A 22,957-nucleotide genomic window follows, 5' to 3' on the forward strand; every position below is an offset into this window, starting at 1 on the left:
AGCCTAATCGAAAGAACTATCTTTTCTGAATATAACGTGAGTTCATGGCATTCCAATACCTTTGTTTTGATGGTTAAATAAACAAAACAGTTTTGATTTCCGTGGATAGAATGACAGTTCATTCGATAAAATGACTGTTCGCCTCGAACAATTTTTTTCCCCATACAAACTTTAAATGCAGTTTAAAAATAGTTCGCGGGTACAAAAAAATTATGAAATTTTGGATTTTGACTAAATTGAGGGCGGAGATTCCGATTTTGAAATAATCTGGATACCCCTAAAGAACCCAATTATCATAAGTTTCCAAAGAAATGCCAAGTAAATTTACCGAAGAAAATTAAAAAAAAAACAAATTATTTGCTGGAAAAATATCGAAAAAATTGTCCATTTTTGTTGAATTGCCATAGACCTTGCCAAATGAATTATAACAAAAATCACCGTATAAAATGTTCACAGGATTGTGAAAAAATGTTTTTTTATCCAAGTTTATTTATCCAAGGAAATCTGAAATGAACTTCCAAACTTATTTACCGGAATAAATTATAATTTAATTCCCAATGAAATCGCTGAACAAATTACCAAAACAATTACGGACAATTACTTTCTTAAAAAATTCCAAAGCTATTCCTAAACAGTTTGTCGAAGAAAATCTCAAAGGTAATAATTCTCGAATTCAATTTCAGCATAATTCTTAAGTACGCGATCACAATGATTCAAAGAAAAAATGTGCAAATTCTCGGCTGGAACTAAAAATACTAAAAAAAACGATTATCGTCAGAAATATTCCAGAAAACACTCACTGGTCCCTGGCACCAGAAATCCTTAAAATTGATTTTGAAAATCGACTATCTCCACAAAGATTCTAGAACAATCCACAAATTATAATTTATCAGTTGGCACCAGAAATGCTAAAAATATATTATGGAAACTGCCCAGACAACCGATAGTCGTACAAGATGTTGCATAAGATGATAAAGTGGAGGCCTTATGCATACATGCCTCCATTTAGGCGTATATGGCCTCCACTTGAACATCTGGTTGACTGGGTGGCTATCGTCGCAAATATAGGTATTTGGAGAATCAGCTTTCGCTACAAAGAAAATCCGTAAATTCCCAGTTAGCATCAATAAACCTAAAATAATATTTTAAAACTTGACTATAAGCACAGAAATTAAACATGAATTCTCAGATGGCCTAAGAAATCCAAAACCCCGCGATCGCCACGTAGGTTCAAAAAATAATCTACGAATTCCTAAAAATATTTTCTGAATGCCGTATATTGCCACAAAGATTCTAAAACAATGAGTGAAGTTGTCTCCGGAAATCATGAAATATATTCTTTAACTCGGCTCGGAGGGCGCGCTTGCCCCTCTTTTATCATGCTCTTTGTTGTGTTTATTTAGAAGAATGAGCGAGAAAAAGGAAAAGCTGCGCACGCTAGTGATCGCCACATAGATTTTAAAAATATTTCGAGAATTCCCAACAGATACCACAAATCCTGATAAATATATTCTAAAATCAGAATGTAGTCACAAAGATTCCACAACAACCTGCGAATTCCCAGTTGGAACTTGAAATACAGAACGTATATATTGATATTCGGCTATTCTCACAGCGATTATAAAACAATCAGTGTATTCTTATTCAGTTCAAAAAACTCTAAAAAATTGTTTTCGAATCAGTGTAGGAATTGACTCAAAAAATGTAAATTAATTCTGAAACCTGGTCATCGCCTTAAACATTCTACAAAATCAGTCAACTGTTGGCACCAGAATTCAAAAAAAAAAATCTGAAAATCGGCTATCACGACAAAGATACCGTAAAATAAAAAAAACGTGGTTTCCCAATTCGCACCAGAAATCCTAAAAAATGTTCTTAAAATCGGCAATCTCCACAAAGATTCCCATTCGGCCTTAACAATCCCATTCGACCTAAGATACCTAAAAATATGTTCAAAAATCCGGTTATCACCACAAAGTTCAACCAAAACCTGCAAATTTCCGGTTTGTACTAGAAAACCCAAAAAATATTTCCTGAAAACTTGCAATTTCCACATTGCGAATTCCAGGTTGGCTCCAGAAATCATTAAAATATGTTCTGAAAATCAGCTTTCTTCACTAAGATTATAAAATAATCAGTGAATTTCCAGATGGCTACAGAAACCCCTTTTATCCTTAACTCTGGCTATCGTCATTCAGAAAAAAAAATCCGTGAATTCCCAGTTGACTCTATCAAATATAAACATATTCTGAATGTCGGCTATTGCTTCAAATTTTTTTTAAAATCAGTAAATCCCTAATTAACACTAGATCTCCAAAATATATATCCTGTAGGACGGATATCACCACAAACATTCTAAAACAATCATAAATTTCAGATGACTTCAGAAAACCCTAAAATGTATACTAAGCCCCGGCTATCGTTATGAAGATTGAACAAAATTTGCAACTTCCCGGTTGGCACTAGAAATTATTAATATGTTCTGAACTGGTAATCACCACAAAGTTTCAAAAAACAAATCCGTGAATTCTATATTGGCTGTTCGATAGCCGATGTTCACAATATATTTTGAGGATTTCCTAAAGAAGTTCCTTGAGCGATTCATTTTGAATACGAAACTGATCTCAATGACGAACGCCAAAAAAGAGTGATTTAATTTGTTTCCAAGATAAATGTGAATAAATAAAAGGCAATCTATATTCCGTACCTGCTTTATTTGAGACTAAGTTGGCATCCCCGACTTTTGGAGAGATGGACCGGAAGGCAGCAGCCCAACCAGGCAAGTTTCCGTTTGGTGATGTGCACGATTGCTCAGCTACGCGTAGAGGTGTTTCTAGCTTGCACTTTATGAATGCACCACCGTCTAAGATGCAACAGCGGAGGCAGCAGTATCTTCTTTTTGCGGTATCACAGCGATATCTCGCCTACAATGCACGATGCACTTCTTATTTATTTATTATTTTTTTTATCTTTAATTTTTGTAAGAGGGAAAAACCCCTTTATTGAGACGATGCACTTCTTCGATGTGAAAACAACCATTAGTAATGATCGTCCTCCGATGCAACTCGCCAATGCATGCAATATGTACATTGCATACATGTGCATTCACCACTTGAACATTTCGTGATTTGATGGCTAAATTTTGAACAATAATAACACTAAAGCTTCACACACTGTCAGATCGCCGAAGGACGCAATCGAATAAACCAAAATCACCAGCAGCTTCAACTATCACTTCGCTTGCACTTTCGCAGCTTTTCTTTCGTCGTTCATTTTCCTCAGCATCTTCTTAGTGCTACTCCCACAGAAAATCGGATCGCCTCTGGCTTTGGAACTCTTTCACACAAAAAAAAAATATTGCCCTCTTCACACTGGGATATTTGCCATCTTCTTCGATTATTTTCTTCTTCACCCCACGAAGAAAAACAAACAAACTTCCGTACACTGCTCTTCCTGTGTTGGGGGGGCCTAATGAAGTAAGTTCCACCCGAAAAACAAGTATACCACCAGGATCTGTTACCTCACCGATTACACCAATTAAACGGACCACTGCGACCCGGACCGGATGCATTTTCCACCGAAAGTAACCGAAAACCGATCAGCAATATTCACGGGACAACGCGCCGGGCACTGATTCACTTGACTACTGCACACGGACTGTATGAAACTGTTTCCTATTCCATACAGCATGTGTATGTGTGGATTCTCTATCGCAGGTTGTTCGAGCTCTGCATTCGAGTAGTTCATACAGTGGATTATGTATCGTGATACGTTTTCGGCCACGCATACATGAGTTTACCGGCTGTGAGCGTTTGTGCGTCGCGGGATAAGCACGTTTCGCGCATATTACATGCATGTTCCGTGCACAAAATGCCGTGAGCGCCAACGCGCCTATTTCTCTGTTTTGGGTGTAGTAATGAGTTAAATTGTTGTATGGTAAGAAGTTGAATTCTCCGTTTTTGCAAGGAAATTGTGCAAAAAGCGTGGGTATTATGATTCCTTGCCTAATTTGATGCTGTTTGAGCAAAATTTTGGAAAACTGTACTGATTAAGGGACAAGAAATAGCCAAAACAACAACACAGTTTTTTAAAGTTTTGCTCAAACAGCATCAAATTAGACAAGGAACCATAACCACGCTTTTTGCACGGTTTCCTTGCAGAAACGGAGAATTCACCTTCTCACCATACAAAAATTCAGCTCATTACTACAAATCTAGTAGTCCTATTAATATTCATCATGAAAAAAATGGGATTAAATGTGCGCTTTAAAAATCGAGTTTTGCAACGAGTTGCAAAACATTTTTGCAATGAAAAACAAATCACTAGAATATGATCATTTCTATCAGTACCATTATGCTTCGCGGTGGTTCGATGGGAACAGTCATGTGTTCTATCATGCTAGACACTAAATTTTGATCAAGCAAGCTGTAGGGGATTCTGGGGTAATACGCACCACTTAAGGAAGATGCGTCCAAATGCATATAAAAAAGCAATAATTTATTGGTTTAATGCATGCATTCATTGCATATACTTTCATTCTAAGAGAAACTAAACAAAATTTCAGCCTTAATACTGTCCAGCTCTTGAAAATAACGTTTTTTGTAAAGACTAACATTACGGCTTCGTATGTTTATGCGGGGCAGCATGCACCCTTGCTCGGGGTAAAATGCACTACAACAATGGGGCAGGATGCACTCAAACAAAGGGGCAAGACGCACCACAACATTGAGGCAAGATGCACCGTCGAGTTTAGAAATCTTTTTACTTCTTAGACAAAATGCATGTTTTATAAGGTTTTAAGACAAACAATAGCTCAATTTTGTTTGCGATTACTTACAGAGCACTCATAGATATTATTACAGCTTGTTTTCTATAGGTGCGTTATGCCCCAACCAATGGAGTGCATATTGCCCCAATCAATAGCAAAAAATAAAATTGTTTAAAACATATAATTTACGTAGATTACTGTTTAGGTTATTTTTCCTATGCTTAGCATTGCCCTCAATGAACTGAATAAACACAACAGCATTAGATGTTTGGTCGGTTTTCACCATCAAATCATTCGACAAACGATCGGGAAAATTACATCTGAATCGTGCTTTTCAATTTTATTCATTTTTCTTACTAATTATGTAACGCAGATATGTAAAATTTTCCAGATGCTCATTTATTAAATCGTTCTATTAGACTGATAAGGTTTCAAAGCTCTAAAACCGATAATCCCTGAAAAACAAAGGGGGTGCGTTTTGCCTCGACAGTGCGTATTACCCCAGATGCCCCTACAATTTGGCAAGCTCTTGCCGTGACGACTCGGGTTGTGGATCAAACAATTGCATTATGATTCATAATACAACCGAAATCAGTTGCATTATGAATCATATTGCAATTGTTTGGTATAGTACGATAAACTAGTCCGTTGTGATATGGCAAGTATAAATCAAATTTCATAGTGCTAAGTTGCAAAAAGATATTTAAAATCCACTTGCGTCGTGTTTTCGGCAGTTTTGTTCTCTTCGTCACGGGAGGTTTTTAGAAACCTATTGAACTCAAAGTTGGCCTCAAATCCTTCCAAAGTAAGCTAAATGATATGGCAATGTTTCAGGCATTTTGGCCGACAAAAACCCCCCACGACGGAGAGGACAAACCTGCCAATAATATCCAACGTCACCCTATTAGGTATTCAAAATATGTCATGTTTAGAAGTACACCACAAATAAAACTTGTTATATTTAGAATTATGAGTCAACATATTGAATATTTGATGGGCTAAACGTGCTTTGAACTAAGTTTTTATAAGAAATCAGTGTATAAAAAGGTATTAGAAGTTTTTTTTTTGAGTGTCATCCTAAGTTTGTTTGTAAAAAAAAATAATATCTCTTGACCAATAGGGACGAAAATGTTTATTGTGACCTGAAATTATGGAAGGACCGGGTTAAAATAAACAGAAACTTCAATGAAAATGTACTTTCGACTTCCAAATCAGTATGACAAATTTCCAAAACTATCAACACGGTGCCTTTTTGAAGGCTTTCAATCTAATGTAAAAACTTGATTGTCCCAAACCCGATGTGAATATTTAATATTGACGACCGCCGGCTATAGGTTATCATTTTCTTTATCATCGTCTCCATCCGTAACCAAACGTTCTACAATTTTATCGTTCCCAAGTGTACATGTTTCTTAAAAAAATATTTTCTGACGTTTCAAAAATTTATTTATGAAGCAGGTGAAGAAACCCAAACTCTGCAATTTGCGGCTTAAGCCTGGCTTAGCGCTGCTAAGCCACCTCAGAGCACCGCTTAAAATAAGCCACACTTAACGTAAACCGTAGCTTTATTAAACCGGGTTTAGTGGTTAAGCCGAGGTGAAGAAATTGAAAAAAAGTTAAGCCCGGCTTAAAATGTTGCTAAGCCTGGTTTAATATTTAAGCCCGGGTGAAGAAATCGGCCCTAACATTATTAATGGATAGTGGATATTGTCATTGGAAAAAAATATATAAGTGTCATCATGTGGAGCTGAATTTATTTACTCATGTTGGAAAAAGATAGTAGGGGGATTCACTTAACAGCGTAAACTGATTAAACTGATTAAACGTCGCGATCACCAAGGCAATCTTTGATTATTTCATTCGCAAAATCATGAAACATTTCAAATAAGCAGAAAATCATGGCTTACGCAGCAATTTAATCTGTTTAGTGAGTACCCCTAGTGTTACACGAGAAAGTAACAAAAAAAGGTTGAATGAAGGATTTCGATTAAAAGTCATTATTACTTTGCGTGAATGGTGTTGATATTGGGTATCTTAAATATGACGTTGACATTACTTATCGTGATTTTTGTTTTTTTTTTCTATTTATTTTGAATTTGTTTAACGTCATTTTATGTCAGTTATCCGTAGTAAGAGTTGTTTCGATTGGCTAGACTGATAACAGTTTGCTGCTTTGTATTAGAGATATGGTAGAGATTGGTTTTTCGATTTGGAATTTTAGTGGATATTGTCATTGGAAAAAAATTTAAATATTATTATATGGTAGTGAATTCATTTACTTATTTTGGAAATAGGTAGTGTTACACGAGAAAGCAACAAAAAATAGTTGAATGATTGGTTTTGATTAAAAGTCATTATTATTTTGCGTGAATGATGTTGATATTGGGTATCTTAAATAAGTCATTGACATTACTCCATGTGCGACTGTGTGATGATACAGTCATTCCTCTGCACACCAGGCCTCCTAGTCGCTCCTTCGAGGGTAATCCGTCTAAGGTCACAAACTAGGCGACTGTGTTACAAAATATGTTCTTCCGTGGAAGAGCTTTTTGTGAGTGGAAATAAATAACGAACGAGTGGTGCTTGGGAAATTTAAGGGGCATTTCGGAGGGCTACAGGTGAGGGCAGTGACCTTTGGGGGGTTTCAATGGACTGCAGGGGTGGTTTCAGAGAAAATTCAGAAAGGAAGCTATAAGAAAGCTTCAGGAGGTTTTTAGAGGGTTCATGGGTTTCAGGGGCGTTTTAGGGGGCTCTGAATACTTTGCCCTGAAGTCTTTTGTACCCGTTTAGAATCCTCAGGAGCTCCTTGGAAACCCCTGAAATGCATTCAAACGTCCCTGCAGGCAATCCTAATACCCCCTGCAATGTCACTTAAACTCCTAGAAATGCTTATGAAAGCTCCTCCTTCTAAAACATCTCTGAAAATCCTTAAAGCGCTTCTGCAACCATTGTATAACCTCCTTGACACCTAACTAAAGTCCCTGAAAAGCCCTTGTGATGCAAAAAAGCCTTCTTGATACATCCAAAAATCTCCGAAAACCTGGGTTCCGGGTCATTTGGCCGAATGCCATTTGGCTGAAAACCGTTTGGTCGAAAAATGAATGATGAAGTCAAGTGACCATACCACTGTTCCCCGTCTCAGTATAACTCGAAAGAACAGCCTATGATTCATAGAAGGAAAAATTTTTGGCAGTTTCAACGCCAACTAATCCCTGAATATTAAAATTAGAAAGAATAACCTATGATTAAAACAAGGAAATACTTCTGATAATCATATTGGCAGTTAGAATGTCAAAAACTTCCTCTGAATTCTTTTGATCATGATACGGCCAAACGGCATTCGGCCAAACGACCCTTTCGGCCAGATGGCATTCGGCCAAACGGCATTCGGCCAAACGGCATTCGGCCAAACGGCATTCGGCTAAACGGCATTCGGCCAAATGGCCGGACACCGAAAACCTGATACCTATGAAACGTCCCTACAGAGGTTTGGGTGTATCAATATACACCGCACGCAGTACATTTTCATCTAGCACTTCTTGGAATGCCCTCTCTTGTTCAGTCTTTGCGTAGTGCAACATTCTGATTGTGATCCCACCATCGCGCTTGTGCAACATATCGGTGCATAGACGCGTGCATCTATTTAAAAGAAAAACTTACAATCATGAACACACGTTCACTTGACAGCTGTGCAATAAGATAACTCAGTGTTCATTCAATGATTGAGTTACCCCATATGTTTTCAATTTGGAAAGGAATGATTTACTGATTGATTGTGTTGAAAAAAAAAGTGGCATCTGAACGGCTTTAGATCTGAGTGAAATAATCCTTCTAGGTGAAAACTTCATCTGCAATTCGAACACTTAATTTTGATCCGCACATCGTTGCTGTATCAGCCTAATTAGTTTCGTCAGAAACCCATGTTTTGACATTATCCGGCAAAGTTAATCTCTGTAACCGTTTATTACAAATACCTAGTTTTTTTTTTTAATTTGTGCTCTTGATTGTGAACAGTCACGTCTCTAGTGTTAAGTGGTGTTGGATTAGTCTAAGGTTAGTTAAACAATAATCAGTTAATCAGATGTTAAATTATGCAATTATGTAATTAAAAATTGTTTGTTGATTATGTATGATGTTAAATGTAAAACAATACTAGATGGGATAGTTAAATTATATGCAAGCTGTGGGTAAAGAACGAGATAATACGAAACGATAGGAGGGCCAACAGGCGCATTACATTAAATAGGTGGTAACAAACCAACCAAACCGCCCCCCCCCCCCCCACCTCATTTTGAAGAAAACTGAAGAGGAGAGGAAAAATCACAAAAGGGGTCGAGCCGAATTGGAGAAGCGCCATCGCTTCAATCTTTAAAAGGCGTTTGTGTGCTCTATGTGTTTTCTAAAGTGTCCAAATTTGTTTAAAGTGAGTGGTATTACCTGATTTGGAAGAAGAAGCTGATTTTGTCAGATACGATTATAGTTAGCATAAATCTATCCTACGCCAGCTGGTATCTAGTGATTGGATGGTTAGTACAACTATTCTATTCCTCCCGTTACCCTCACAGGACCTTTTTTCTAGTGCCTTAATTCGCCATTTTGTCTGGTCTGGCGTGCCTTACCAGGAGCATACGATTCGGCCTAGTAGACCTTGTCTACTATGCTTAACCCGTCAAGAATCACCATACATCTCTGGCCAACTAGGCCATTACCGAAAAGGAGATCCACAGCTCGGGGTAGACTCCCTTAAACATAAAGGAGCTTGCCCCCTCTCGACACGGTCACTCCGGTACCGTCCTGGACCGTGTCGATGGCCGTCAAAGAGGGAAGATGTCTTAACGCCGGTCAGTATGCCGACTCCCTTTCGACAATCGCCAGAGTTGTGTCATTCCCGTACAAACCTGCGTGTCCGTCCAGTCAGTACCAACCTGCAACCAACAGCGAGCGCTCGCAGGACTACCACGGATCTTCGGCAGCAGCAGGATGCATTAAGTCGTACCGGTACGTGAAAACCCAATATCTACCCACTACTACATAGTTTGCAATAGACCAAACAGAACCCCTCAATCCCTCAATAGATTAGCATACCTCAATAGACCAAATTTATCAATACAACCCTAGTTTTTCTCTCCAAGCACATTTTCTCCACGATAGTACTAATCAGGTGACCGTTCACTGCACAACTTGTTCACGCAGCCACTCAGCAATCCGACCCTGGGACCCAGCTCGAGGGGTCTCTTGCTACTGAGAGATTGCCCGGTTCTTAAAATAGTTACATCACTTTTTACTGAATCGAATCTGTGATCGTATTCTGTTAGGGTAGGTAATCAAAATTTGAACCAAATTGCGGCTTTCTGAAGCAGTGCAAATTTTAAGTGATTTTTTCTCCCACATGGAAATAATTTACTACGGCAAAATCGTATGTACATGAAAGCCACGGGTATAAGGTTTCTGTTAAATGGTAAAAAGTTTGTATTTGCACCGAATTTCATTGAAATATTGGATTTTTCATCAACAATGATTTTAATCTTAATTTGAACCATCGTAATCATAATTTGAACCAATTTTAATCTTAATTTGAACTACTGGCGGCAGCAGCTCGAGCAACTCACAAAACAGCCAATTCCATGCTAAACAATGAAAAATCACATGAATCTGTTAATTCTCATACCTATTTTTCATTAGACAGTGGAATCTCAACTCAGAATGTTTGAAATTCTTTAGGAATTTGGAAACTAAATTTGGATTTTTCCATCCCCCAAGAGTAAACAAAGCAACCACTAGCGCAATCTACAGGCCAACACTAGAAGCTCACCCCCGTTTACTAGTTCAAATTTAGATTACAAATGGTTCAACTTAAGATAACATTCTCCAAGTAAAAATCACTTAAATTTGATAATTTTATGAGAAATAATGCGGAATATTATTCGGTTGGTCGATTCTACGATAAATAAGCTTTCATTTGACGTGTTCACATATTGCGTGTGATACAATGCATAAGCTGTACGAGTGCACCGAAAATGTGCTTTTTCTTGGGGGAAATGGGTGAAATCACAGTGATTTTTCAATTGCCTGTTTTCCATGACAAAAACGCTTTTTTCAATGATTTTAAAGTCCATGTTATCAGGTTATATTACGGAAAGCTGCTTAACATCTTTTTCGGGACAATATTTGCCTGAAAAGTACGTCGTTTTAATGAATTTCGAAATGGTTCAAATTAAGATTACAATTTGACTAGTTCAAAGTTTGATTTCTTACCCTAGTAATATTCTCGAAGTTTGTCTAGGATCACCCGCAGGTTAAGGATCTGATTCGTCTTTGATCGGTCCTCAAGTCTGTTGATCAGGAAACACGACAGTACCTTGTGCGACAAATGTCTTATAGATTTGGCATATGAGGCAATATATCCAACATATATTTTCAAGAATCTAGTGAATTGATTGATGCAGCCGCTCACTTCCACACCTAGAAAAATCGACTAGGATCTCATCCTTGCCAGAAGCCTTGTTGTTTTTCAGGTCGCAAAGGCCTTCTTAACATCATCCAGTGAGCTGCAGAATGGTGAGTTGACAACTCTAAGCGTCCAATTCAGGTCTAATCCACACAAGTTTCTACTTCATGCTTCCACGGTTCAATCGATGAAAAACCTCCAGTTTAGAGTTGGTAGTGCATCCTGAGCACGGTTGTGCTTCAGCTAGATTGAGGATGTACGTCCCGAGCGTATGTTAATCAAGGAGATACGGCTCAAACAGCGTCTGTTCTGGCATCTAGTTGCTGAGTAAGAAATGCTGCATCACGCCCATCCAGATCCAAGGTAGGTAATAGCCACATCAGCATGGTCATCCCAGTGTTGATTAGGATACTAGACAGAACTGACACGATGGCCCTCCGGCAAGACTGGAATGTTGGCGTAGGCCTAATAAGCCACCCGTAAATATTTCCATTACAAAAATCATATGCGACTCGATACCATCGGCAAAGACCCACAAGACGAAAAAAGGACTACGATTGGAAACTTGGAGTATGGGATTGCAAATCACATGGTTTCGCAGTATGTGACGGCATAATCTACTACGAATTACTTCCCTGCAACTTCGACATCGTGGCGTTGCAGGAACTTTGTTGGGCTGAACAGAAACTGTGGAAAAGCGGGCATCGAGCAGCTACCTTCTACCAAAGCTTTGGCACCATCGATAAACTGGGAACAGGATTTATAGTGTTGGGCAAGATGCAACTGCAACAACGTGGATAAATTCTTCTCGGATATAACCAATGTCCGCAGTGCGAATATAGATTCGGATCACTACTTAATTGCTGTTATGCGCTCAAAACTTTCGACAGTTATTACCATGCGTCGAAGTCGAACGCCGCGGCTCAACATTGAGCAGTTGCGTAACGTAGAAGTGGCTCAAGACTACGCGCAGCAGCTAGCAGTGGCTCTACGAACGGAAGAGCAGCTTGGCGCAGCTACACTTGAAGATGGCTGGAGGAACATCCGATCCGTCTTAGGTAGTACCTCGGCTACAGCACAAGGCTACGCGACTTCGAATCACAAAAACGACGGCGAATGTGAGCAGTTGAAAAACGAGACGAATGTAGCATGGACGAGAATGTTACGATACCTCAGGCAGAACGAGATTGCAAAGCGATGGAAGAACTGTACCGCGCTAAGGACACACGGAAGTTCTACGAGAAGCTGAACCGCTCGCGCAGAGGCTTTGTGCCACAAGTCGACATGTGCCGAGATAATCACGGGAATATTCTCACGAGCGAGAGTGAGGTGGTCGAGAGGTGGCGATAGCATTACGATGAGCACCTCAATGGCGACGTTGCAAGTACCGATGGTGGCGTGGTAACAGATTTAGGAGTATGTGCACAGGACGAAAGACTTCCGGCCCCTGACCTTCAAGAGTTTGAGGAGGAGGTTGGCCGGTTGAAAAACAACAAAGCCGCTGGAGCAGATCAACTACCAAGCGAGCTTCTAAAAAGCGGTGATGAAGCACTGGTAAGAGTACTACACTGTGTCTTTACCAAGATTTGGGAGAAGGAGGTATTACTGGAGGATTAGATGCAAGGTATCGTGTGTACCATCTACAAGAAGAACGGCAAGTTGGATTGCGGGAACTATCGCGCGATCACACTACTGAGCGCTGCCTATAAGATACTCTCTCAAATTTTATGCCGCCGTCTATCAACGATTGCAAGAGAGATCGTGGGCCAATATCAGGCTGGATTCAAGGGTGAACGCGCTACAACCGATCAGATGTTTGCCATCCGCCAGGTGTTGCAGAAATGCCGCGATTACAACGTGCCCACACATCACTTATTCATCGATTTCAAATCGGCGTATGATACAATCGATCGATAACAGCTATGGCAGATTATGCACGAATACGGATTCCTGGATAAACTGATACGATTGATCAAGGCGATGTGAATCGAGTGATGTGCGTAGTTCGAGTATCAGGGACACTCTCGAGTCGCTTCGAATCTCGCAGAGGGTTACGGCAAGGTGATGGTTTTTCGTGCTTGCAGTTCAACATTGTGTTCGAGAGTGTAATAAGGAGAGCGGGGATAAACACGATTGGAAAGATTTTCACGAAGTCCGTTCAGCTGCTTAGTTTCACTGATGATATCGATATTATAGCTCGTAAATTTGAGACGATGGCGGAAGCGAACATCCGACTAAAGAAAGAGTCAAGCCAGGCGTATCGGATTAGCCATTAATGTGTCGAAGTCAAAGAACATGATGGCAAAGGCCTCCAGGGAGGCATCACCGCGCCCGCCACCCCGAATTTATATCGACGGTGATGAAATCGAGGCGGTTGAAGAACTCGTATACTTGAGCTCACTGGTGACCGCCGACAACGAAACCAGTAGAGAAAATCAGAGACGCATTGTGACAGGAAATCGAGCTTACTACTATGATCGAATAAAGTTCGCCGTCGCACGAAGTTAACTAGGCGTAGTCCATAAACTACGTAGACTCATTTTTAGCCATCTCAGATCCTCCCCTCCTCTCGAAGGCTTTTGTTCATAAAAATTTTCGGAATTTGTATGGAGCGTAGACTTTGGCCAGACCCTCCCGTCACCCTAAGAGTCTCCTTAGTTTATGGACAGGCCTCTATCTACAAAACGCTGATTAGACCGGTAGTCCTCTATGGGCACGACGCATGGACTCTACGTGCAGAGGATCAACGCGCCCTTGGAGTTTTCGAACGGAAGGTGTTGCGTACCATCTACGGCGGAGTGCAGATGGAAGAAGGCGAATGCAAATGGAGAAGGCGAATGAACCACGAGCTGCATCAGCTGCTGAGAGAACCAACCATCGTCCACACCGCGAAAATCGGGTGGATAGGGGAACGGGTCAGGTCACCAGGATATCGGGTAGCAACCCGACTAAAATGGTTCTCTAGAGCCATCCGACCGGTACAAGAAGAAGAGGTGCGCAGTGAGCTAGAGTCGATCAAGTCGAGGATGATCTGCGTACCCTTCGCAGAGTGCGGAACTGGATACGCACAGCCATGGACCGAATGGAATGGAGACGGCTACTATGTACAGCAGAAGCCACTCAGTCTGATCGACTGCCTGACTGACTGCATCTTTCATCAAACGATTCGGCTCGGTACAACTCCAATTGCTGGCAACAACAACCCGATTGCTCTCTATTAAGTCCTCTTTTCGTGAATCGTAATTACCTACAAACATTTTAACGTCAAGTCAACAGCAGCGGTGGCCACGAACAAACGAACGTTCGTGCCACCGACACCGCTGCCAGGACACTCATAAAATGCTCGTTTCACGCCCATTTTCACACCATTCGGTCGGAAGAACCCATTCAAAGCACAAGTCTCGCTCCTCGCTAAGCCAAGATAGCAGAAGGACTATTGGGTCGGTTACCAAAGTGCCGGTGTTTGTTGTAGCATCAGACGGATCCACCAGGAGGGAAAGTTGAAACCGGCTCTTCAACCCCAATTCGTTCACCTCTGGTTTTTCTGTTATTCATTGCACTCTGTGTTGTGTTTTTTTTTAATTCGGTACGCGCCTCGAGTTAGACAACCAGTTGTGGTGCGGTGTTCGCGTGCCCAGAGCAAATATCCGAGAGATGGTGTTAGCCGATGGGAAATCGGTTTGCAGTGAAAGTTATTCATTTGATTTTTAAAGGCCGATTTTGCCAAGTGAAACATCTAGATAAGGGTCATTAGCAACAAAGTTTTCCCGTTTACGATCGTGTCAGTGATTTCGGTTGTGATAAAGAAAATTGTGTAAGCAAGTTTAGTCTCTGTCCCGAATACTACGGTGTGTAACGGTTTGCATACGTTCAGGAGGGAGACGATTCGAAGTGCGTTTCAATCAATCGTATCATTCTATTGAAGTGATAGGCAATAGCCGTAAAACAAAAGCTATGAAAATAGAAAATTTGTTGCTCCAGGGCAGGCCAAGTGTCTAGAAGGTGCAAAATTTACGATCCGTTTTATTTAGGGTCGCACCGTTGTTCCAGACTTGCAGACAAAAAGTGTCGACTGGCAGGTGGTGCGAATTGATGGTGCCGGCGTATTTTTAAATAATTGAAGGCAAATAAACAAAAATCGCAGCGGAAAAATGTCGAAGCTGAAACTTGTCGGCGGAAGGCCAATCACCATGGATGAGGCTGTTGTAAGTGTGTTTGCTTCCAGGACGGTAATTTTGGGTGGAGTGGGTTCTTTTTTTTTGGTGGGGAAATTCTTGAAGAGGTGTCAATGGACTCTGGAACGATGGCGTGGCAAACAAAACTGTTGGGGACTTCTCAGGAATGAGCAGAAAGAAAACCGTGTTCAGTCAGCCTTCCATTGACCTTGAGAAGAATTACGAAAATAAGTTGGTCGCAGCTTTAAGTTTAAATGAACCGCAAATATAAGGAACTGGATCGATTTTAGTTTTGTCAAACTGCAAGGAGTCAGAGTCAGACCAACGTTTTAATCAAAGAAGAACAATCCACGTGAAAAATATCAGCATAATCAGCTTTGCATTTATGTTCGTTTTCATGAATACCTACTGCATCTCTAGAAGTGTCTGATTCTCTGTTAAGTGTTTGATAAGCTCATCCGAGGAAATTAACAACATTTGCGTTTTGTGTCATATGGAAGTTCCTAAATAACGGAATGTACAAAATTTTCTCAAGTTCTTTAGTTATAATTGCAAAAAATGACAAGGATTTGCACTTGGAACAACGATTCAAATGTTTGCGACATATCGTCACTTTAGTGCTGTAGGGAACACATCAAAAATGTGGATTTTCAGAATAATCTAGCCAACACGAAGGCGTATATGATGTAGAATAGGAGTCTAAAGTGGAGTCCATATGCGTACATGCTTCCATTTAACGCATATCGCCTCCACTTTAGTATCCTATTCAACATGATAATGCGATCGTGTGATGGCTTGGAGCTCTCGAATCGCCTCCTAAGAATTTATTTAGGGAAAATGAGCCATTATTTTTCAACTACTATTGCAAACGTTGACTGATTTCAAACTGTGACATTGAGCATTTCCAGCTAAACTCATGTATGAGCTTCTAGGTATCTGAAAATGTTTTTCATGTTATTTGTTTTGCTTTTGTTTTTATTTGTTAAGCTTTTTAAGAAGGTGTTTGAAAAAAAAATATTTGTCTGGAATATAACCAAAAGGTATTTTGAATAGATGTATGTATTATGCTTCAATTTTTTATTATATCTGTATTAACGAGATTTTTAGCCCTAGGCTAGTTCATCTCGGGACCCACGCTTTACTTCCCTTCCGAAGGAAGAACTCACATTTTGCGAGTTTGTCGGGAGTGGAATTCGATCCCAGATCCTCGGCGTGATAGTCAAGTGTTCTAACCAGCGCACCAGATCCGCTCCACACTTCAATTATGGGATTGGACCATTTGTGCGCTTAAAATTTTTCCAAAAACTTATTTAAAGAAATATTTTCCTCAATATTTTTGTATAAACATTTTTGGGATAGTGTGAGCTACGCACAGTATCTAGTCATGTACAAAAATTCATTTGAATTGGTTTGAAATTGTCTGAGTTATAGCAGCAAGTGCCCAAAATAGGTCCGCCTGCCCAAATGGTTCAAGACCCTATATCAATAAATTCTTCAGATATCAAGCCTTCAGGAACTTTTTGCCTTTCTCGTACACTGTACTGGAAAGGCTATATGTTCACTCCAAAAATGACTTTTTGATAGAAGGCCCGGAGTGTCGACTCACATATACCAATCAACTCAGCACGACGAATTGAGGTGATGTCTGTGTGTATGTATGTGTGTGTGTGTATGTGTGTTTGTATGTGTGTGTGTATGTGTGTGTATGTGTACAAAAAAACTCACATCACTTTTTGGCAGTAAACCTCAACCGATTTTAATGACCAACGGGTCATTCGACGCGGAATCTGGTCCCATTGTTTCCTATTGAAAATGGTTCGGATCGGTTCAGCCGTTCCGGAGTTATGGCCATTTAGGTGTTCCGGACCAATACCCTTGGAAGGGGCCATACATAAAAATGTAACAAACACATACATGCGACACATCCAATTGCGGCAATTTCGATAACCTGATGAACAGTTAGCAAGAAAACAATCTCAGACCATATCTGTACCGGTTGTGTCCCGGAACCGGTTCCGGATGTCCCGCCGGAAGTGGCCAAATATAAAAGTGAACCAAATCCATGCATGCGACATATCAAAACGCGGCTTTTGTGATAATGAAAGGTTGGCATAAAAACGATTCAGACCATATCTGAGCCAGTAGTGTTGCGGAACCGGTTCCGGGAGTTCCGCCGAAAGTGGCCGTATTTAAAATTTGACATAACTTTTGCGTGCGGCACCTCAAGTCACGGCTTTTCCGACAACTTGATGATTGGTTATCAAGGAAGTATGCTAAGACCACATTATGGACTGCCAGTAGTTCCGAAACTAGTTCCGGGTTTCCCTCCGAAAGCGGCTTTATATAAAATTGTACCAATCCCATGCATGCGACATAGCAAAGCGCGTCTTTTTTGATAACCTAATAAACGTTTGCAAGCAAATAGGCTCAGACAATTTAAGAGGAAACAAACCTTCATCGTTTAGCAAAAACCCAAAAGCAGTTTTCTCTCTGAACTCTCAACCAATGTTTATAAAAATTTATCACTGCACTCTGGCCACCATCTGGATAACAGTGAAATCATTTTCAATGATGGTTTTGTGACTTAGAGGAAGAAAACTGCTTTTTAATAATTGATGATTGCTGATGACTGAATGATGGTTATTTGAGCCTTAAGAGACTATCGGTAGTGTTCCGCAACAGGTTCCGATCCGGAAGTGAAAGCAAACCCATGCATGCGATACCTCAAATCACGGATTTTAGGTAACATGATGAACAGTTGCAAGAAAATAGACGCAAAGCCATATCAGTGTGTTACGGAGCCGATTCCAGGTATCCCGCCAGAAATGGTCAAATGTAAAAGAGAACCAATACATGTGACATATCAATAACTTATTCAGTAACATGATAAACGGTTAGCCAACAAATAATCTCAGACCATATTTGGGAGAACCGGTAGTGTTCCAGAACTGGTGACGAGACGAGTTACCCACCGGAAGTGGTATAATATAGAAGGGAACTAAACCATAGCGGCGTTTTTGATAATCTGATGAACGGTTAACAAGAAAATAGTCTCAGGCCACATCTAGAAATTGTAATAATATTTCGGTATCGGTTGCGGGTGTTCCATCGGAAATGATTTAATAGAAGTAAACCAAAATCATTCATGCGATACATAAAATCGTGGCTTTTCAAAAATTTGCTGAACTGTTAGCAAGAAAATAGCCTCAGATCACATTAATTTTCATTTTCGATGAACAGTTGACAAGAACATAGTCTCAGATCATATTTGAGACAACCGGAATCAGTTCCAGGTGTCCCACCGGAAGTGGTCAAATGTAAAATTTAACAAAACCCATGCAAGCTGCACATCAAATAGCGGAACTATAAAACTGAACAAAATAAATGTCAAAGCGATAAATCAAATCGTGGCTTTTTTGATAGCCTATAAACGCTGGGTAAGATTAATAGTGAAGAAATAGTCAAAGTCTTCATATATGCAAGAAAACAAAATCGTGACCAAAGCGATCACACCATTTCAGATTTCAGAGGTGTAAATGCATAGCAGGATGGATCAACGTTTTATGGAAAAATTATTATTCAATCGCATCAACACCTTGTGCAGTTTTTTTCAATCTTCAATCTCCTTTTGCGTCTAAAGTTACTGCTCACAACTTGGGTGCGGCTGGTTGAGCCCTCACTCTTCTCATTGCGATTGAAATTTGAATGAAAAATTTACATTTTCTGCATTTTTCTCGTAAGAAGGTCACATTTTACATGAATCGTGCTACCAATGGTAACAAAATATAGCCGAAAGTGTGCTGAAATAAACATTGGCGAAGATCACAAAGTGATCTGCGATTGTGAATAAAGTTAACCTTCTTCATGCATTAGCTGATGCTCACCCCGCTGCCGTAGTGCATGGAATGGAGTCATAATGACCTCAATACACGACTAGGGTTAAGGTGGTCAAGCAGTCAACTAAGAGGTCTGATATTTTCCAGCTCTGTTTTGCTGTTGAACATTACATCGGAATATGTACCATCAATAAGTTTCCAAAGTCAATCATGGCTTTATTAAAATTGTTCCTCTTCTATATAAAGCTTTTCATGATTCAGGAACATTTTGGCTGACGTCGACGGAAAGTTCATGAGTACATATTCGACGAGAAGGCACTATCACCACTAGGTGGATTAATCTGGGTTTTTTTTATTTCCCCATGGAAATTCATTTCAATATAGTTCTCCAAACAATTTCACGGCTTCCACATGGAAACTTTAAATTTGTTCGAAGATGCATATCTGCTCTGCGTAGCATACATAAGTTTTTTCATTTATTTCATTTATTTCATGTATTTCATTGCTATATTCTTTTAAAGGGTCGTTAATTAAGACGATTGACCTAAGCTAAAGTGCTCTATACATTACACTAGTTTACAGCATTTTTGAACTCGGTAAGCTGATGATCATTTTTGGTGTAGAATCATGCCCTGAGTTCGAAAACGCGAAAGAAAAAAATTACAGTAGAGCGGAAATTTTTTCGACTTTCCATACAAGGTTGATGATTTGAAATCGATTTTTGTTCTATTTTTAAGCAAAGTCGCTCACTTCAAACATCTCATTCTCCGTGATCAATGCTCCGATTGAGCTGAAATTTTTACTGTAACTCGCCTACATATGATATGTCAAATAAACGTCGAGAAAGAATTTTTAAGTTGGTTTTTTCTTATTGAAAAAAATACACTTTTTCAAAAAATTTTGGGATTTTTGCTAAAATTTAAGAAGATCGTCCCTAAAACTCGCCAATATCTTGAATTTCATCAATCTGAGGCAAAACCTGTATTCAGATGATCGAATGGTATTGTATTCAGCTTTTAATTTATGGAAAAAGATTTAAAATTGGTTGAACAAAACGTAATATATTTGAATTTTAGTAAATTACATATTTTGAAAAGTTGCAAAACTCGATATTGAGCCAAAACTCAAAAACTGTTCTACTTAAAATTTTTTGAAGGTCAGTTTCGAAATCAGCACTAAATTGTGCTTCAAAAATGTTGATCGTTGACAGAAGTTCACGACTTTCGTTTTATTTTGTAAACTTGTGTTATTATACATGGTATTAAATAATTATTAACATTATCTTTAATCTAATTTTTCAAACTCCTCTTAAACTGAAGGGTTGAATTTGAATTTTTATGTTTTCCGGTAATTGATTGAAAATTTTAGGCCCCATGTTGACAAATCGTCGCCTTCTGATTTCACTTTTGAACACTCGCTGCTGTAGCATATGCGCATACCTAGTTTGATAATGATGACCAGCAGAGCTGAAAATCCAGTTGTGATGTAGGTTCAAATTGTTGACTACTTTGAACATAGTAACTCCCATTTGAAATGTGAAAAGTCCTAACACTGGCAAAATGTTATTCTCCGTATCAGAGATGGCACTTCACCGTAGCGATTCACTGCGGCTTCAGTTTATCGACCACACTGGGGATAGGAACATTTTTCACCACACCAAGAAGCCAGTTTCTCTTGTTTTGGGTGGTAGGTAGACCAAGCGCTAGTGCGTGCTCTTGCTCGTCCACCTTGGATCGAGTGTGGCTCACTCTTTCGCGCGCATCGCTCTCCGGCGCTCTCCCGTGTTTTCACCCAGCAGTCACCGAATTATCACCATGGTGTCGCCGGGGCGAGAACTCTCCGGTGTTTCACCGCAGCGCGCACTCTGGCGCAAAAACCTCACTGGAGTGCGCGCCCGGTTGATTTTTTACACTTTCACCGAAGAGAATTTTAAATCGCTCTCGCCGCACTGTTGTGTGGCCTAGTGCTCAGGGAACTAAGAGATTTATTTCTACCCACCAAGCTTGCGCGCATCCGAATCGCAGTGGTGGATCCGCATATAAGAGAAGGGCTCCTGTTCAGATGCACAGCGTGAGTGGTGTATTTTCTATTTCTCTTTCCCACACTGAGGATATGGACATCTCTGCTCCGTATTGGTGTGTACATCGTAGTTGTGAGTTGGAGGAAAGGTAGATTGTAGATAGCTTTGACGCATCGGTTTTGTTGCACCTGCATTTCTCTGCATACGGTACGTATGGCATGATGTACCCCAGGCTGCGATACCGTATTGATATCGGGTATGATTGAAAGCGAAGTACATTTTCAGTAGAACGTGTTGAGGAACAACGTGTGACAGCTTCCGCAGTATTTCGCATAAAGATGAGCAGCTTGCAACTGTTTCTCGAATATGAACATTCCATTTTAGCCTGTTGTCAATCCATACTCCCAGTTTTTTGAAACTTTCAACTTCTTCGATAACAGCTACATTGATTTACCAATTCCATCGTGGCGCCTGGTGCACCTCTTTTGCCGAACAGAATAATTTTAGTTTTAGCTGTAACTTACAAAAAATGTTTATAGTTTTTTTTGGGACTTGTACGTAGTATCTGATTTTGACATAAAAAACCTCAAAACTTGAAAATAAAAAAGGGAAGAAAAATAATTAGAAGCATTTGGCTATCCTGAGCCTGGCAGATTTTGAAGCTAAAAGTATATTTTGTACAGTTAAATAAAAAATAATTTCGAAGGTTAAGGTTTAAAAAAAATAAATTGTATGAGGGTAATTCTCGCTGAGACCGGCCCACTATTTACACCTTGTCTTCAAAAATGTTTAAGGTGCCGATTTTCTGAAAGCCCTCGCCTAAAAAGTAAGAAAAATGCATTTGGTTACTCAAACTGATGGACCCCCCGTTAGTTAGAGCCACAACAATTTTTGCAGACCCCTCGATTTTGGTCAAATGGTGGCTCACTAAAACCGTTATAACTCGAAAGTTTCACCGAAAACCACCTCAAAACGAAATGTTGATGAAAAGAGGAGAGATAGAGCTACTATTTACAATAATAAAACGTTGGGTCGGCCATATTGATTTTGGCCGCCATCTTGGATTTTTATACAAAAACATTGTTTTCATCATGAGGGCAACCACCGATTTTCGAAATTTTTGCATCAATTGAAAGCTGGGACATTTATACATAACATATCAAAAAATTAGAGATGTCTTTTTCTTCTTTTAAAAGTTATCTACAGTTTTGTAAATTGAGCCACGTTTTCTCCATACACGGTCAGAAAATTCACACAAAACTGAGCTAAAGTGGGACAACTCAAAATTGAGTAAATTTTTTTCCCAGCGCTAGCGCTGGCCCAAGTGCGAAAATCTCATCAGCTTAAGCTGTATAATATTCTTACTGATGTGAAGAATATTATACGGCTTAAATTGGTTGCATTTTTGCACTTGGGCCAGCGCTATCGATGGAAATGCAATTTACTCATTTTTTGAGCTGTTCCAGTTTAGCTCAGTTTTGTGTGAATCTTACTCATTTTAGAGTAACTTTTTCTTAGCGTGTACATTTCCATGCGCACCGGCAAAGACATGCAACAGCATCCGAGTTTACGCCTGCATGTATACACAAAGGCGCGTGCCGCAAAATTTGGCCAAATCGGAGGTTCGTTTCCGTTTTTGACTGTTTCTCAATGATGCGGGCATTGTTTTTATAACTTTTTTAGTGTTTTGAAAAGCTTAAACCTCCAACT

The 22,957-nt window shown here is 39.8% G+C and overlaps 1 protein-coding gene across 2 annotated transcripts in view; it reads left to right on the plus strand.

The window, feature by feature from the left end:
- Positions 1-14,569: 14,569 nt before the first annotated feature.
- The window catches only part of LOC109401135 (inactive ubiquitin carboxyl-terminal hydrolase MINDY-4B-like), a 40,822-nt gene continuing 32,434 nt past the window's right edge, over positions 14,570-22,957 (plus strand). For both annotated transcript variants that reach the window (XM_062858783.1, XM_062858784.1), the window contains exon 1: positions 14,570-15,421. In XM_062858783.1, the coding sequence (XP_062714767.1) occupies positions 15,368-15,421 (54 nt within the window). In that variant the 5' untranslated portion in view covers positions 14,570-15,367. The remainder of the gene's footprint in view (positions 15,422-22,957) is intronic.

The sequence above is a fragment of the Aedes albopictus genome, chromosome 3, assembly GCF_035046485.1.
Source record: "Aedes albopictus strain Foshan chromosome 3, AalbF5, whole genome shotgun sequence".
Classification (NCBI taxonomy): Eukaryota; Metazoa; Arthropoda; class Insecta; order Diptera; family Culicidae; genus Aedes; species Aedes albopictus.